Source organism: Bos mutus, chromosome 7, assembly GCF_027580195.1.
Source record: "Bos mutus isolate GX-2022 chromosome 7, NWIPB_WYAK_1.1, whole genome shotgun sequence".
Classification (NCBI taxonomy): domain Eukaryota; kingdom Metazoa; phylum Chordata; class Mammalia; order Artiodactyla; family Bovidae; genus Bos; species Bos mutus.
In genome coordinates, this window is record NC_091623.1 from 49,141,915 (window position 1) to 49,159,860 (window position 17,946).

General features: G+C 49.8%; 1 protein-coding gene across 1 annotated transcript in view; it reads right to left on the reverse strand.

Annotated features, from left to right (window-relative positions):
• ADAMTS2 (ADAM metallopeptidase with thrombospondin type 1 motif 2) overlaps positions 1–17,946 on the reverse strand; it is a 246,255-nt gene that overhangs the window by 38,656 nt on the left and 189,653 nt on the right. Inside the window, exons 6-10 of the mRNA XM_070373478.1 lie at positions 16,727–16,883; positions 12,529–12,634; positions 11,792–11,935; positions 11,285–11,417; positions 10,570–10,683 (exon numbers count right to left, since the gene is read on the reverse strand). Of these exons, the coding sequence (XP_070229579.1) occupies positions 10,570–10,683; positions 11,285–11,417; positions 11,792–11,935; positions 12,529–12,634; positions 16,727–16,883 (654 nt within the window). The remainder of the gene's footprint in view (positions 1–10,569; positions 10,684–11,284; positions 11,418–11,791; positions 11,936–12,528; positions 12,635–16,726; positions 16,884–17,946) is intronic.

Here is a 17,946-nt window from a genome sequence, read left to right on the forward strand (position 1 = left end):
CTTGGACTCTCTGTTGCCTAAAAGAATATGCTAATTATCTCTGTAACAGAACAAAGTGGTAAATTCCCATTATGTTTATAGGGATATGACCACAATCCTACTGATAAATGTCCACTGTTTATCTAGTCTTGTGACACATGAATCATGGGTTAACTCTGATCTTTTATCTCTCTTTTACCTTGTCCAGACTAGTTTCAAGGAATTTGGGGAGGTGGGTTTGAACACGTACACTTAGGGTATATAAGGTTTTCACAAAACTGGTCGGGGTCCTTGGCTAAGAGGAGACTCTGCCTTGGGCCCGCCGGTGTAATAAACTGCGCTCCGCTATCTGCATTGTCCTTCTGAGTGAGTTTGCTTCCCGGAACGCATGGCTACAACCATACGCTTAACTGATTTTCAGCAAGGGTAGCAAATGATTCATTGGGAAAAAATAGCCCCTTCAACAAAGGGTGTTGAGACAAATGGGTATTCACATGCAAAAGAGCAACGCTGGCCTCCTTCCTCACACCTTACACAAATCCTAACTGACAGTGAGTCACAGATCCAAAAGAAAGAACAGGAACACACCTTCTCCACTGGATGGCAATGGTTTCTTAGTTACAACACCAAAACCAAGTGACAAAAGAAAGCATATCTACATTAGACTTCACCAAAATTAAAAACTTTTATGCATCAAATGATACTAACATGAAAGTGAAAAGACAATAATAGGAGAAAATATTTGCAAGCCATTCATCTGAGCGGTCTGATAAGGGATTTGTATCCAGAATATAGAACGATAGAATGAATAAAGAATGATTATAACTTGATCATAAAAAGATAACCCAATTAAAAATAAGCAAAGGTGATAATGAATAGACATTTGTCCAAAAAAGATACATACAAGCTGTCATTACGCTCATGAAAAGGTGCTCAAAACCACAATGAGATCATACATCACATCCACTGGGATGGTTACAATAAAAACACAGGTAATACGTTTTGGTGAAGATGTAGAGAAAGTGTTAGTAGGAATGTGAAAAGGTACAGCTGCTTTGAGAACTAGTTTGACAGTTTCTCAAAACATTAAACATAGAGTTACCACAAGAACCAACAATTCTACTCCTAGACACATATTCAAGAAAAATGACGCAACCACGGAATAACTTGTACACAGATGTTTTCAGCGGCATTTCTTATAATAGCTGAAAAGTAGTTAACAGCTCAATGTCCATCAACTAATAAACTGGTAGATTAAAAAATAGTATGTCTATACAGCAGATTATAATCGAGCAATAAAAAGGAATAAAGTCCTGACAAATGGTATAACATGGATGAACCTTGACAACATTGTGCTAATTGAATGAAGCCAGTCAAAAAGGGCCACATATTGTACAATGCCATTTATATGAAATATTCGGAAGAGGCAACTCTAAGGAGACACAAAGTAGTGATTGCCTAGGATTGAGGAGGAGGGGTGAGGATTGAGGAGGAGGGGTGAGGATTGAGGAGGAGGGGGTGAGGATTGAGGAGGAGGGGTGAGGATTGAGGAGGAGGGGGTGAGGATTGAGGAGGAGGGGTGAGGATTGAGGAGGAGGGGTGAGGATTGAGGAGGAGGGGTGAGGATTGAGGAGGAGGGGTGAGGATTGAGGAGGAGGGGTGAGGATTGAGGAGGAGGGGGTGGATCATGTTGTAATGGCTGTACACCTCCAGGAATACAGTGAAAACCATTGAATTGTACACTTCAGATGAGGGAATTTAAATGTGAGTCACACCTTTATAAAACTGTTACGGGAAAATAAACCAGGAGGCAGGTAGAATTGGTGTGTGTGCTGTAGCTTGCCAGCACTTGCTCTAGCATGTTGAGAGAAATATTCTTTAATTTTCTGTAATTTAGAGAAGTTATTGGTGATGCTATACGAATATTTAGGTGACGAAATTTGGAGAAACTGCATCTGGTGTGCTTCTGGATGTGGATTTCAGGGTGTCTGACGTTTTCTTGGTCGGAGACTGATTTAAAATGCTTTTTAGATTAGCAACTCAGTAACTGTTGCTGTCAACATTTTTACTGTAGAGGCAATATTCTGAGCTTTACATTGTCTTTGATGTTGTTTCATGTCAAAATCAGAAAGAAGTTTAAATGCTTTTCCAATGTGTTCATCAGATTTACTCCTCTTTGTTAACTGCACTGTCAAACACTTCAAGAGCCTGTCTATTACTTACTTCTCTTGGATATTTTTATCTCTTCCTCTTAATGAATGACTGCTTCAGTCTGATCTGAAACTTTTTGGTTATAATTAAATTTTTTGAAGTCAGATTTATTTCTACTGATTTCTTCACTCATTTTAAACCTTTATTTATTTTCCATGGATTTTTACCTGAGTTTTATTTAATAAATAAATTTAAAATGATAAAAGAAGGTATATTAATACATATCGAACTACTGCACAATTGCACTCATCTCAAAATTCTGCAAGCTAGTCTTCAACAGTATGTGAACTGAGAACTTCCAGATGTTCAAGCTGGATTTAGAAAAGGCAGAAAAACCAGAGGTCAAATTGCCAACATCTGTTAGATCATAGAAAGAGCAAGAGAATTCCAGAAAAACATCTACTTCTTCTTCATTGACTAGGATAAAGTCTTTGACTGTGTGGATCACAACAAACTGTGGAAAATTCTTCAAGAGATAAGAATACCAGATCACCTTACCTGCCTCCTGAGAAATCTGCATGCAGGTCAAGAAGCAACAGTCAGAACTGGACATGGAACAACGGACTGGTTCCAAATTGGGAAAGGAGTATGTCAACGCTGTATATTGTCACCCTGCTTATTTAACTCAAATGCAGAGTACATCTTGCAAAATGCTGGGCTGGATGAAGCACCAACTGGAATCAAGATTGCTGGGAGAAATATCAGTAACCTCAGATATGCTGATGACACCACCCTTATGGCAGAAAGTGAAGAAGAACTAAAGAGCCTCTTGATGAAAGTGAAAGAGGAGAGTGAAAAAGCTGGCTTAATACTCAACATTCAAAAAACAAAGATTATGGCATCCAGTCCCATCACTTCATGGCAAATAGATGGAGAAACAGTGGAAACAGTGACAGACTTTAGTTTCTTGGATTCCAAAATCACTGCAGGTGGTGACTACAGCCATGAAATGAAAAGATGCTTGCTCCTTGGAAGAAAAGCTAAGACAAACCTAGCATATTAAAAAGCAGAGACATTACTTTACCCACAAAGGTCCGACTAGTCAGAGCTATGGTTTTTCCAGTAGTCGTGTATGGGTGTGAGAGTTGGACCATAAAGAAAGCTGAGCACCGAAGAATTGATGCTTTTGAACTGTGGTGTTGGAGAAGACTCTTCAGAGTCCCTTGGACTGCAAGGAGATCCAACCAGTCCATTCTAAAGGAAATCAGTCCTAAATATTCATTGGAAGGACTGATGCTGAAGCTGAAGCTCCAATACTTTGTCCGCCTGATGTGAAGAACTGACTCATTGGAAAAGACCCTGAGGCTGGGAAAGATAGAAGGTGGGAGGAGAAGGGGATGACAGAGGATGAGATGATTGGATGACATCACCGACTTGATGGAAGTGAGTTTGAGCAAGCTCCAGAAGCTGGTGATGGACAGGGAGGCCTGGCGTGCTGCAGTCTATGGGGTTACAAAGAGTGAGACACGACTGAGCAACTGAACTGACTGAAATCAGAAGTCTTCATCTCTTCCTTATTTTATTGTAAGCCAAAATTTTCAAAATAGCAGTTTAACTGGTAACAGCTTTATCAACATTTTGAGCAAACTTTTCACATCCTGTCTGCATTTAAGTTTCTCTCCTGGTGTTTGAAAATTATTTTTAATGCCTGTTATGCTTTGTAATATGTATGTTTAGAGGTCTGGGCAGTTTTTCAAGAAGCAAATCATCTTGTTACACTTAGCATTTTCAAAGAACTATCCAAGTTGGATCTGTGTTAATAGTCCCAAGTACAAGACAAACCCCAAAAGGAAACAAACTATTGCAAACACAGAAGTAATCACAACCTCTAGTACAGTTGAGGCCCCTTGTCTCCAATCACTTGAGAAGGCTGTGCTGAACACAGCACATATTCTTCAATGACCTTGGGTGAGTCGGTACCGAGGCAGAAAGAGTATTTCTAGAAGCTAAAAGTATACCTGGACAGAATCAACAACCTAGCTGTACATATAGGGCACTAAAAGCCAAATGCACGCATGCTCAGTCGCTCCAGGCGTATCCGACTCTTTGTGACCCCATGGACTGTAGCCCCTCGGCTCCTCTGTCCAGGCAAGAACACTGGAGTGGGTTGTCATGCCCTCCTCCAGGAGATCTTCCTGACCCAGGGATCGAGCCCGCATCTTTTACACCTCCTGCATTGGCAGGCATGTTCTTTACCCCTAGTGCCACCTGGGAAATCCCCAAACCATATAAATTAGCCAATAAATACACCCCAAATACAATTTCTCCTTTGCCAAAGCCACAAAACACCTGTGGCTGCTTCAATGTCAGCCAACAGGAGAGGTGTATCAAAGGGGAAGCAGGAGTAAAAGCAGGAGTGGCCCTAACTGATTATAGTCAGTGAAAACGTAAGACCATGCTGACACCCTGCTCTCAGATTTCTAGCCTCCAGACCTGCTGTTTAAGTCACCCTGCTGCTAAGTCGCTTCAGTCGTGTCCGACTCTGTGCAACCCCATAGACGGCAGCCCACCAGGCTCCCCCGTCCCTGGGATTCTCCAGGCAAGAACACTGGAGTGGGTTGCCATTTCCTTCTCCAATGCATGAAAGTGAAAAGTGAAAGTGAAGTCGCTCAGTCGTGTCCGAGTCTTCGAAACCCCATGGATCCCAGCCTACCAGGCTCCTCTGTCCATGGGGTTTTCCAGGCAAGAGTACTGGAGTGGGGTGCCATTGCCTTCTCCATAAGTCACCCTAGTCTCAGGTATATCTGCCCCACCTGACTAAGACAACGAGGGTGGGAAGGGTCCTGGCACCTCTGAAGTTGTGATGGGGCCCAGCCTCTAAATCACTGGTGGCCACAGGGACCAAGGACCTGGGGAATGGAGGAGGCCACGCGGTGGTCCCCCTGTCCCCATTGGACTAACTGGTCTTCAGTTTGTAAATGGGGAGCTGGGCATGGGGCAACTCAGGACATGCCACAGGCCCATGGTGTGATGGACCACCTCCTCCACAGACTTGGGTCCAAGTGCAGAGAGGCAACACATACACATTATAGGAAATATGAAAACAGGGCAGAAAGACAGGAAAATCATCCTGAATTCCACAACCTAGAAGCTGTCCCTCTAATATTTTGGTTTATTTCTTCCTGGATGACTGTGAGCACTTGAAAGAGTACAAGCAAACGGAATGAACAGTTTTAAACTCTGATGCCTCAGTGTTATTATGAAAGAAACACGTTTAATATTATTAAAAAGTGTTCTATAAACGTATGTTTAAATGCTTATAAATATTTCATCCAGTAGAGGGGCTTAAACCTTTAAAAGCACAAAGTCACACGTCATGAGTGAATTGGAACCACACACACCCATGAACAAAGCTGACCTGCCTCTCAGGATAAGCACCATGGACAGCACCGGTGCACTTTAGCAGGGCCAGGAACACTGCCAGGTTGGTCTGAAAGCCTGAAAGGCAGACTGTTCTTTTCAGGAAGTGCACATTTAGCATTTCTGAACCACTGTGGTCCTGGGTTTCCGTTCTCCACCCACCAGCATGTCCTGAGCTGGTGCCATGTGCCAGGAGCCTGGGATGTGAAGATAATTGAGTCGGACACTTAGGTGACTCGCCCGAGGGGGGACAGGATGGCTCAAGGTCACACAACGGGGAGGGAGGGAGGGCTTAAACTCCCACGCCCAGACCCTGGGCGATCCCTACCGTTATGCCTGCCTGCCAGTCCTCGACTGTGCGGCAAAACATGAGCATCACAGGGCCTCTGCACTTGCATAAGCACTGTGGCACATGTTTCTGAAACAGTCCTTCTGAATTCATGAAAACGTAGGGTGAGTGTTGTTCCCAAGACACTGCATGTGAAAGTGAGACATGAAGGACTCTTTTCTGCCAGGACACTCGGATGCAGGAGCCATCTTCACCCAGTTGGATCTGCACCCTGGCTCAGGCAAGGAGGGCAAGGCAAGCCCACTAACCCAGCCTGCAGAGTAGAGGCACCTGGGGGGACCCTCTGTGCCTGGCCTAACCTTGCCTCCAGGGGATGAAAGGCATCCCCGTGTGGCCACAGGGAGCTCCTGTCTGAGAGCAGATCTGAGCCAAGTCTCCAGCACCCTGGACAGGGCAGGACATAACTCACGCTCAGGAAGAGTCATCATCAGTTCAAACAGTCCCTGCCTCTCTCCCGCCATCATTCTAGTCTCTTGGGGAGCCATAAGTGTCAACTATGTCTTTTGTTTTCTGGATTCTGATGCTTTGACATCTGGGTCTTGCCCTCCCTGGAGGGACTCCCCCTCCTAGGGTTAACCAGCTCCTAGAGATAGTAAACAACTCATCCACAAGGGTAATTTTCAAGTGCAAACTAATCAATCCAGAGCACACATACCCCCTTCTCCCCGACAGCCTCCTCCTTCATCAGCGCTCCTAAATTCCAGGCCACCATCTCCCATCCTAATCACTCCAAGCCCAGTCAGGTACTAGGAGCACCCCGATGCCCCAAAGCCCACTGAAATGATTCCCACCAGCCGACCCTAATCCTGCTCACCTTGCTTTGGCATTTCTTTCTGTCCAAACGCAGTTCCTGCCTCCACCCCCTGCCCTGCTCTCTAACTGATCCTGGAGCTCCCCTGTGAGGCTGACCACTCCTCCCGCTACTTCCTTGGGATTTTTGAGGAACTGTCTTTTCAATGACAACTCTCTTGATTTGTTGGCCTTAGCACGCTTCAACTTTTCCCTTAGTACATTACATTTTAAAATACCGTGCTCCTCTCAACCACCCTCCCCAGCCATCTTCCCCATGCTCCCACCCAAGGAGATCCCCCCACTTGGAGCACTGGTCCCACTTCTCCCCAGTCTTTGGGCTTTGGCTGAACTCCACTGAAAGCCTCTCTGTGCTTCCTCCAGGCCCCTCCCCATCCCCTTGCTCACCATCACATCATTGCTGCCTTGTCACATTGATGGCCAACCATCAGAGACAGTGACACCCGGTGGAAGAGAAAGCCTGACATACGGATGGATGGATGGGTGGATGGATGTGAAGCCGAGGTGACTAACCAGCCTAACCCCCAGGCCCACTGCACACATCTCTTCCAAGAACAACAAGCTCAGCTCTCCCCTCTCAGCCAAAAGTGCCTGCTCAGAACTCCTGATTCTGTAAGAAAGCTACATGCCCACAGGCCCTCATTGCTCACTGCCCATCCTCTCCACCTGACCTCACCTTCCCATCCACTCCACAGTGTGCAACCCAGGCAGACAAGGAACAAGTCATGAAACTGGGGGCAAAGGATGCAGGTGGCTCAGCTGTAGGTTTAATCCCTCTTCCCAGGTCCTGTCTGTGGATGGAATAAAGATACGTGGTTCTGTCTCTGGGAAATGGCAGGTGCAGGAGAGGAAGATTTGCTTGGGATGACCCACTGTGGACAGTGAGGAGACCAGGAAGAGCCTGAGTGCCGTGTGACCTCCTGCCCAGCGTCTGGGGTGGGGGCAGCAAGGGACAGAAAGGGACAGCTGTGCCTGGCACAGCCCTGATTCCCCAGACAACCTGCTATTTCTCCAGCCTGCCTAGTCGTTACCCTGCTCCCTTCTCACTACCTTCTCTCCTGGGCCTGGTGGCTATTCTTAGAGGAAAGGAAGAGATAAAGGATGACCGCTTTCCAGATACAAGATTACACTGCCATAAGTAAGACACTAAAACATACAAACTCACAAGGGCAGAGGATTCTGATGGAGCCCTGGGAGGTGCCCCTCCTCCGCTCTGCCCCTGCACCAACCCCACACACACCAGGAATCCCTGATCCAGCTCAGCTTTCTCCCTGTGCTCCTCGTGAACCGGGGCAGGCTGAGCAAAGCCCGAGCACCCCCTCAATCAGCACGACTGGGCTAAATAAACTGAGGGTCCTACCGGCAAAAACAGTGAAGAGTCATCACTGGGTCAGCATTTTCCGTGTGAAAGAGTGCTTTGGCCACACCTTCCCCCTTCCTCTCCATCCCGCCAAGGGGAAATGGGCCAGTAAGCTGGTGCTCAAGCACTCCCTGGCCCACCTTTGGCAGTGGCCAGGATTCCTGTGGGAAGGCCTACCACTGCCCCTCCACCCCGGACGAGCACACCACACAGTGTCTGCCCCCACCCCTTCTCTCCAGGCCAGGGTTGGACCTGAGGGGCAGATTGGGATAGGGGTCCATGCCAAGCTAGTCTCATTCTCCAGCTCAGCATTTACTGAGTTCCCCATTGGGGTTATGGCAAAAGTTTTGGAGCCCCTGTCTTCTCCATCGAGGTCCCTTGGAGAAGAAGGCTATGAGGTCCGTTCTGGCACAACATCCCATTTGCAACGTCTAGTCTACAGGCACAGCTAAATCATCTGAATGCCTCTTAAAAACACCAATTCCCAAGTGTTCTAACAAAAACATACACATGAATGTTCATTAGCAGGACTATTCACAGATACCAAAAGGTAGAAAAAGCCCACATGCCCACCAAATGGTAAACAAATGTGGTATATCCATATAATGGAATGCTATTTGGCCATTAAAAAAAGAAACGAAGCCCTGATATCTGCAACAGCACAGATGATCTTTGAAGTTAGGATGCTAAGTGCAAAAAGTCAGACACAAAAGGCACATACTATGTCATTCCACTTATAGGAAACTCCAAAATAGGCAAATCCATAGACAGAGAAAGCAGGTTAGTAGTTTCCAGGACCTGGAGAGAGGACAATAACGGGGAGTCACTGGTTCGTGAGGTTTCTTTCTGGGGTGATGAGAAGTTCTGGAAACTAGAGTGGTGATGGTTGCACAACACTGTGAAAGTCCTAAAAGCCACCGAGAGTGATTTAATTGATGAATTTTATATTATGTTGGATTTTAACATAATCTTACAAATAAAGAACCAAACAAAATAATTCTCAAAGCTTATCCCAAATCAAAATCTTCAGGATGGACCTGGAAATCCATATCTCTAACAAGCTCTGCCAGGGACTAAAATAAAGCAGAATTTAAAACCTGCGGTGCAGAAACCTCAGGCCCAGGTGGTTTGGGTGTCTTTCTAGGCCTAACACTGGGGGACACTGGAGCCCTCTCCTGGACCTCACAGGATCCTGCTGTGTCTGCTGTGTTCCCTGGGCTGAGCTCTCATGGGCTCGTCTGCATAAGGAGTGGGAGTGTGAAAAACCAAGATCTGGCATCCGGTCCTGTCCCTTCATGTCAAACAGAAGGAGACAAAGTGGAAACAGTGACAATTTTATTTTCTTGAGCTCCAAAACCACTGTAGATGGTGAGTGCAGCCGTAAAATTAAGACGCTTGCTCCTTGGAAGAAAAGCTATGACCAATCTCGACAGTTTGTCAGAGACCTCTGAGACATCAACAGAGACAAAGCAGAGACATCGCTTTGCTGACAAAGGTCCGTCTAGTCAAAGCTATGGTTTTTCCAGTGACACATGTGGACATGAGAGCTGGACTATAAAGAAAGCTGAGCGCTGAAGAATTGATGCTTTTGAACTGTGGTTTTGGAGAAGACTCTTGAGAGTCCCTTGGACTGCAAGGAGATCCCACCAGTCCATCCTAAAGGAAATCAACCCTGAATATTCATTGGAAGGACTGATGTTGAAACTGAAGCTCCAACACTTTGACCACCTGATGCAAAGAGCCAACTCACTAGAAAGCACTCTGATGCTGGGAAAGATTGAAGGCAGGAGGAAAAGGGGATGACAGAGGATGAGATGGTTGGATGGCATCATCAACTCAATGGACATGAACAAACTCAGGGAGACAGTGAAGGACAGGGAAGCCTGGTGTGTTGCAGTCCATGGGGTCACAAAGAGTAGATGACTCAGCAACTGAACAACAAAAATGAAAATCAGGCCCAGAATTTGGGCTGGAAGGAGAAGCCCTTTGTCTTGCTGCTTCCATTGAAAGTGGGAAGTGGGCCTGGGGTAGCAGGCAGGCACTGGTAAGTGGCCATCCAGCTACCTCTAGGGACAAGTGTGCCCACCAGGGACCAAACAGCAGTGTGCTAGGGGGTAAAAAGGCCAAGCCTGATGCTGGGCCTGAGGATCCCAGGGCCACCAGAATGTTGGCCAATGTTGGTGTCAGGGTGAGGTGATGCAGGCACCCACAGTGTGCAGGGGGTATGGAAGGCTTCCGGAACCCGAAAACTGGTCCTTAGAGGAGAGCATTCCCACAATGGGCTTGAAGCACAGTGAGGAGCTCTGAGACATCAGGTTCCCTCTGACAGAAGAAAGAGTGTATAAGAGGTTCAGAGGGCAGGAGCTCTGGAGAGTGGAGAGTGGGGTTACTAGGAGAGAGGCAGGGGTCCCCTGAGACAACCCCGGCCCTACTCCAAGGCCCTGCAGGACCTGCTCTGTAGAGCTGTGCGCGTCCGTGTCTGCCCTCTGCCCTGACTCACCTTGCCAGGCGCACACATGGTCCCATCCAGGGGTGGCCCCTTCTTTGTCTTGCAAAAGTAGGGGTTGTCAGGGTGGCTGCACCACAGCTGTTTGCACGGGTCGAAGGTCCGGAACTGGAAGAGAGCAGCGGCAGCTGGCAGGCTGCCTCCCACTGCAGGGGCCCTCCAGGGTTGCCCGTCACCCCAGGCTCTCGCGCACGGCTGCCCAGGACAGGCCTGTGTGTTGCCCTGAGCTCTGTGTGGTTCTGGTGCTGTGAGGATTTCGGGCGTACTTCATGCTTCATGACTGTACATGACGCAGGGACAGCGCCTTACGTCCCTGGGGGCTGCTGGGCCTCCCGAGCCTGCAGACCTTGGTGGCTACACCTTTCATGGAGCCTGGACCTCTTGTGGAGCCGGCTGGGCACCAGTGTGCTTGGCATGAAGGCTGGTTGGCATTCCTTTGGCCCAAGCAGGCGTCCCATGGGCACCCGCTATCCCCCGGCTGAACACTCCACTGCCTGAATCCCTCCCGAAGCCACGTCTGGACCAGCCAGGAGGGCACGGGCACCCACTGGATATACAGCAGTAGGTGTGGGGAGAACCTGATGTTTGGAGGGCTGCTCCACCCCGTCCCGGGGAGCCACCCCGACACCAGCCACCTCCCAGGAGACCAGGCAGGTCTGGGCTAAGCTCCCGCTCAGCCCTTGCAGGTGTCCTGGGCTCCGACACTCACCGCGGTACACATCATGTAACCAAGGCCAAAGTCGAAACGGCACTGCTCGTTCATGGAGTAGTGCAGCCCGGGGAGCTGGGGCAGCGCCGGCCAGTCGTGGGTGAAGGGGTCATCCCGCAGGCAGTCATAGGAGCTGTGAGGGGACACGGGGCACCGCGAGCTGCCTTCAGCAGGACCGGGCTGTCCAGACCAGGCGGCGGCTGAGGCCCCCCATGGAGCCCTGGTGGTGGGGCGGCTTGCACACCCAGCCCTAAGGCTGTGTTACTATGGTTTCCTGTTGCACCTCTTTTCCTGGCATGGTTAGGCAGGATCTGGCTTGCCTGGGCCCTAGGCATCCATTAAAGGTGCAGTGTCTGTAACCACTTTCCATCCAAAACTTAGCCCCCAACAATGGGATCCCCCCACTGCTGTCCCCCTCTGCCCTGCTTTGCACTTGGGGCTAGAGGCGCCCTCCTAGAGCTGAGTCCAGCACTCAGGTTCCTCCTCAGGGGACAGGGTGGTACTCACTGCAGGTAGCGGCTCAGCTCCTGCTGGCTGCAGCGGGACCAGTGGAAGCGATGGAAGGCTGCCTGCACCAGGGGCGCCATGATGCTGCCCAGCCGCACCTCGTCACCGCAGCGGTTGCCCTGCCCGTCATGCTCCATGCCCAGCCTGTGAGAGGAGCCAAGACAGCCTCACTGGACCCTCACCTGTCAGCCCCACCTCCTCCAGACGCCGGGAGGGGACTCCGACCTCCCTGAGCTGACTCCCCTCGCCCTTAGCTGGCCTGGTCAGCCCTGAGCCAGGTGGTATCTGATTTCTCCCAGCTGGATTTTAGAGCTGGGGCGCTCTGAGGACATCCTGGGGACGCCCTGTGGGGTCCTGTCCCCAAGGCAGAGCGCTGCGGCATAAGAAAGCAGCGGAGGTGGAGGCAGCCACTGCCCTCCCTACACACCAGCAGCATGCACACCCGAGCTCCAGCTCTCTGTTCCTGGGGGAGGCTCCCTTGCACCCTCATCTACAGAATTGGATGAGAAGACCCTCCTGCCCAACTGCTTCGATGGCATAATGAGTGGGCAGCCCCGGCTGCTGCCTGGCCCTCGGTGGAAAGCGGGCCTGCCGCCTGCCCAGTGCAGCACGGGGTCAGGACATCATATCCGAGGGGCTTGTCATCCAGGGTGTGTCCCTCTCAGGGCACAGAGGATAAGCGGGGCCCCTTGAACCCCGACCTGCCTCAGACAGCGGGGCCTGCTGAGGCCACTTACACATGGCCAGTCTCGTGGGCCACCACGAATGCGGAGGAGAAGCCGTCCTCGTGGTTCAGCGTGCAGCTGCGGACGGGGTGGCACATCCCAGTGACAGGAGCATAGCCTGGGAGAGACAAAGGGGGCTCAGAGCCCTCCCCACGTGGAGGGGCCCAGACCCCAACATGTCCTGGCATCACCAGAGCAAACGAGCACAGCCAACTGCCCTCAAGGCTGGCACAGCTCGAGACCAGCTTTCCCCTCCCCTAGGGGAGCGGGCCTCAGCCCTGCCCATCAGCAGCCACCCTGCAGCCAGCTCAGTTTCCCGTGTCCAGGTCTTATCTGCCAAGACTTTCTGCCACCTTGGTAGCCTCCTGCCCACTGTTCTCTTTCAGGGCACCTTCCACTTTCCTCCCCCTCTTGGCTGAGTGGCCTTTTGATCCCCGAGGCTGCAGGTTGCTTCCTGGGCTGTAGGCACTCTGGCCCTGGTGCCTGGCACCACACCCTGAGCCCGCTCCCTCGGGGCCTCCCTGGGGCCTCTGAGACCTCAGCTGGCCCCTTTCCCACAGTGCACAGATGGCTGCAGGGAGGGTGGTCCCAGGCTGTTCAGGGCAGTGCTGTGCTGCCTGCTGAGCTGTGCAGAGGAGACCGACTATGTAGACTGGCACGCAGACCACAGATGATGAGGCTCCTGGAGCCCTTGGCCTGGGAACCCTGCGCTCTGACTGGGGAGATTCTGAACCACATTCCTGCTGAGGGGTCCAGGGGTCTGTCCTGGGCAAGGCACCCCCAGAGGTGGAGAATGGGGATCAGAGGGGGAAGGGCAGCTGCAGCAGACTAACCTCTGATGTGAGAAGCCACAGACCCTCCAGCCACCGCTCAACCCACCAAGGGCTCCCGAAGAGCCACTGAATTAACAGGTCACAGTGAGGACACACAGTGGGTTTTGCCTGCCCAGTTACAGCGTGTGGGCCAAGGAAGAAGTTGGGAATGGAGTCTCACAAGGAGAGAGGGCAGGGAGGAAGCAGGAGCCTGAACCGCCTGAGCAGGCAGGTGGGAAGGCCACCCTGTGATGTGACTGGTCTGCAGAAGGATGATCCCCCCTGACTGGGCTGATCCTGATCACAGGGAGTCTTAAGATGCCCCCAGGGAAGGACCACGTTCCCGCCCACGGGGAGAGGCAGAGTGACGGGAGGGCACGATGATCCCACCCAACATGGAGGAAATGCAGACAGTGGGGCCTCGCCACTTGCCGCTGGGTGAGATACAGAAGTGTGTGCAGAGCGTGTGTGCCAGGCAAGGCCTCTGTTTAAAGACCTGGGCATCCTGGAGGCTGTCAGCCACAAATCAGCATCGCCATGGGCACTTGCCATCTGCCCATGGTTAAATCAGGTGCCGCTGTACCTGCTGACCTTCAACACCCCCTGAAAGGGGTTCAGGGTGGAGATCAGGGATGAGGCACTCTGTGCTCTGGGAAAAACTGGCGGGACAGGTCTTCAGATACTTATGTTCAGGGGCCAATTTTATGAGCTCAATTCTTGAATCTCCTTGTAACTTGAAAAGCACTAAATTCCTTTATGGTGATGTCTGCTCCTCATGACTAACAGGAATTCTCAAGAGACCAGCAGAAACCTTCTGCAAAAAAATACATACTTGATTGCATGTGTTCCCTCTTCACTAAAATCACAAGTGTACTGACCTTCCCCACTACCTCTTTGGAGCAGTTTCTCAGAGCTATCTGAAATGCTGTCTCCCAGGCTATAGGCCTCGTTTTGCCCCAAATAAAACTTAACTCGCAACTCTCAGGTCATGTACTTTTTTAAGTCAGCAAGACCCAGAAAATTAGAAACCCGGACTGTCCCCCTACTGAGCCTCACTCATCTGAGACCCCACAGAGAGGTCCTAGGCAATGTGCTCCAAGAGAAAAATACAGAAAGGAAGAAGCGTGACCGGGGAGTGCTGGTTTCAGAACTGTCTAAAAGCAGTATACCCAACCATTGTCTATTTCCCTTCTAATAAACAGGAAAATATGTGTCTTAAAGTATTTTTTTGCTCTGCAGATTTTGAGATGCTTGTTCTTGAATCAGCGCCAGGGCCAACCTTTGTGGTCTTCTCTTTGTCCTTTGTATGCAAAGCCTGCATATGAATATGTGCCTCAGTCTGTATTTCTCATTCACCCACACTAGCATTACATAAACATTTAGCATTTGAAGATTTGAAAATGTATCTATATTTTTTCTTTATATCCTCCATTCTTAGTTTATTTTGCTATTATTTTCTTTCCAGAAATCCTTTTAGATAGACAGTGTTCTTCCTGGATTAAGCCTCTACATCAATTTTTCTCTCATATTTTGATCCTTTTGGGTGCCCTTGACTTTTTATCTCAGCTTTTGAATTTTCCATTTCACCCACTGAGAAATGGAATATTTCTCCCCATATCAGTAAAGAAAGGATGTCACAGCATCAGCAGTTGCAGCCACCATGGATGGTGAGCTGGTGAGCCCCGAGGAAACTCAGGATGTGAAAACACTGGATACTGGCCCCAGATGGCTGAGACGCATATCAAAGGAATGATTTCAGTGAGCCCAGACTCCCGCATCTTCCCACACATAGAAAAGCACTTAATTCCTTATCTTGAGATTTCCGTTTTCTTCAATTAACAGTAAGCTTTGTTCTTATTAGCTGCCCTTTGTTGCAAAACTCCTACATATCCTAGCCCCCTCGCCTCTTAAGAGCAGCTCAGTTCTCTCAGGGTTACTTGAGATGCTGTCCCCCAGGACTGAAGTGCTAAACATTTCTGATGAATTAAAACACACACACAACTTTCAGGTCAGACATTTAATTTTTTAGTCAACACCATCAAATCTTTAATGAAAACCCTTTTTTTCTCTGATTCTTCTTTGTAGCCTGGTCTGAGTTTACAGATATATTTCCTCAAACATTTTGGAGATATGACTTTATAAAAATGTACTTTTCCCTTCTCCAAATTATCTGTTTCCTCTGGAGTTAGCTTTTTAATTTTATTTTACATGTCGGTCCATCTTTTTCATCCTTTCCTTTTTTTTTTTTAATATCTGGTAATTCTTGGCTGTCCTTTCACATTTTTAAATGAAGAATGAAGTCACTTAATATAAAGGTTGTGTTGGTTTCTCTCCCACAGAACAGTTCTGCTCCCTGTTAGAGCTCTCACCCGGACAAAGGGGGACAGAGGGCTCTGTCAGCTGGCCACACAGACGGGCTTGAAGGGGAGCGAGCAACCCCTCATGGTGGAGAGGCACCAACACCAACCAGGAGGCAAAGTGATCACACCTGTGTGGCCACCCCGCTGACCAAGAAATAAAACTGTCCCCACACTGCAGAAGCCTCTTCTCGGTTCCAACAGCAACTCCCTCCCTCCTGCCCACTCTCCTGACTGTGAACACCACCGATCAGTTTTGCCCACTTCCAACCCTAAAATAAGTGGAGTCATGAGTATATATTCTTCTCTGTCTTATTTCACTTATTTTATTTAACAGTCACTATGTGAGACCTTCAACTATGATTGTAGACTTGTCAGTTTTTCTTTTAGATCTTTCAGTCTTAAATAGTTTGGATTTTTAAGTAAAGTCCCTTATCTTTTAAAGATTGAAAATTTATTCAAATTTGTTTTACAAAAGGTGGAGGAAGCAAGGGCTTCCCAGGTGGCACTAGTGGTAAAGAACCCACTTGCCAATGAAGGAGACATAAGAGATGCGGGTTCAATCCCCGAGTAGGGAAGAATCCCTGGAGGAGGGCCCCGTAACTCCTCCAGGATTCTTGCCTGGAGAATCCCATAGACAGAGGAGCTGGGTGGGCTCCAGCCCATGGGGTCGCAAAAGAGTGGGACACGACTAAAGTGGCTTAGCAAGCACGCACGGAGGAAGCAAACAACTTAAACCCAGCCTCAGAGCTTGTCTGGCCCCCAGGCTGCCAGCCCCAGACTCTGCCCATTTCACTCCCTTTGATCTTCCCTGTCCCCGGAGAGATGCAGTTTCCTGGGGGACATGTCAGAGTTCCTGGTAGTTTTGAAGAGCCAGGAGGAGACTAGCACTTACCCTCAACCCCGACACCCTTCTCAGCACTTACCCCCTTGCCCAGACACCCCTCTCATCCCAGGCCAAGGCTGCCGGGGGCCCTGGCAGGGTCAGGCACTCACGTGCAGCCCCCCTCCTTTCTGTGTCCCCGCAGGCCCGAGGCTCACCTTGCATGCCCGAGGGCCCGAAGTCCTGCCGTGTGAGGAATATGGCGTGATCGTGGTACTCGTCGTGATCAGTGTCTGGCTTCTGCTGGAGGTAGGCCCAGCGGCAAACATTCTCCAGACTCTGAGAGGGGTTCCCAATCTCAATGAGGCTCATGGACTGCAGGGGCAGGAGAGACAACAGAGACAGATTGGTATCTGGTGGCCCAGATGGGAGTTGAGCAGACTCCGTAGACTGGGGACCTGGCCCAAGTGGCCTCTCAAGAATTCCCTCCCACGTGGCTCCATTCTCCAGAGTGGTAGAAAAGCTCCCTGGCCACACAGACCTGCCTGAGCTTCCACACAAAGTCACTGCATCATTTTGGGTGAGACACAGGAACAAAACTCTGAGGCCTCAAAGCCTCAAAGGGTCCATTCAGCCCCCCACCCCCACCTCCAAGGTCCCTGCATCCTACTTGGCACCTGCTCTGTGCAAGCTCTGGCCAGGAGGCCAATGCAGTGGGCCTCGGTTACCCCAAAGAGTTCACACTCTGGCAGGATCTGGGACAGGGAAGACAGAACTCCCAATATGGCTACAAGCCCAAAGAAGAGGAAAGGAACCCTGTGTTTCCCCCTTGATAGAAGCTATTTGCAGAAAACAACACAAGGGAGGGGGAAACTCTGCAGCACATACAGTGAAGGAGCCACATAAGGAACAGGACCACTGGGGTAATTCCCGCAGGAGCCATGGGCAGGAAGCCACTGGGAGCAACCGCATTCCATTTGTACCATGACACATGCCTGCTAGCCAAGGCTGACCACCAGACTGGCAGTATCGCAGGCCAGTCTGCCTCATGGCATTGGCATTCACTCTCCTACTCAGTTTTCACAGTTACCCAGAAAGGCAAGAAACTGAGGCTCAGAGAGGTCAAGTAACTTGCCCCAGGTCACACAGCTCAGAAGCCTAAAGCCGAATGTCTATATTCCATCCACTTCCCTAAACTCCCTCTCCAAATAAAACACACACCATATCGTCTCAGAATCAGGTCTCACAAGCTGCACTCACCCCTTTTCTATCTGCAGTCAGCAGGCATTCCGGTTTCTGCTCTCACCACATACTCCTACCATCCAAGCGGTTCCCTCTAGGCAAACCTGTCCATGAAGTAGAGCTATGCATTCCTTGGTAGACCTGAAAACATACATTTTGCCTCTTCTCTTGCATAAACAAATCCAACAAGCATAGT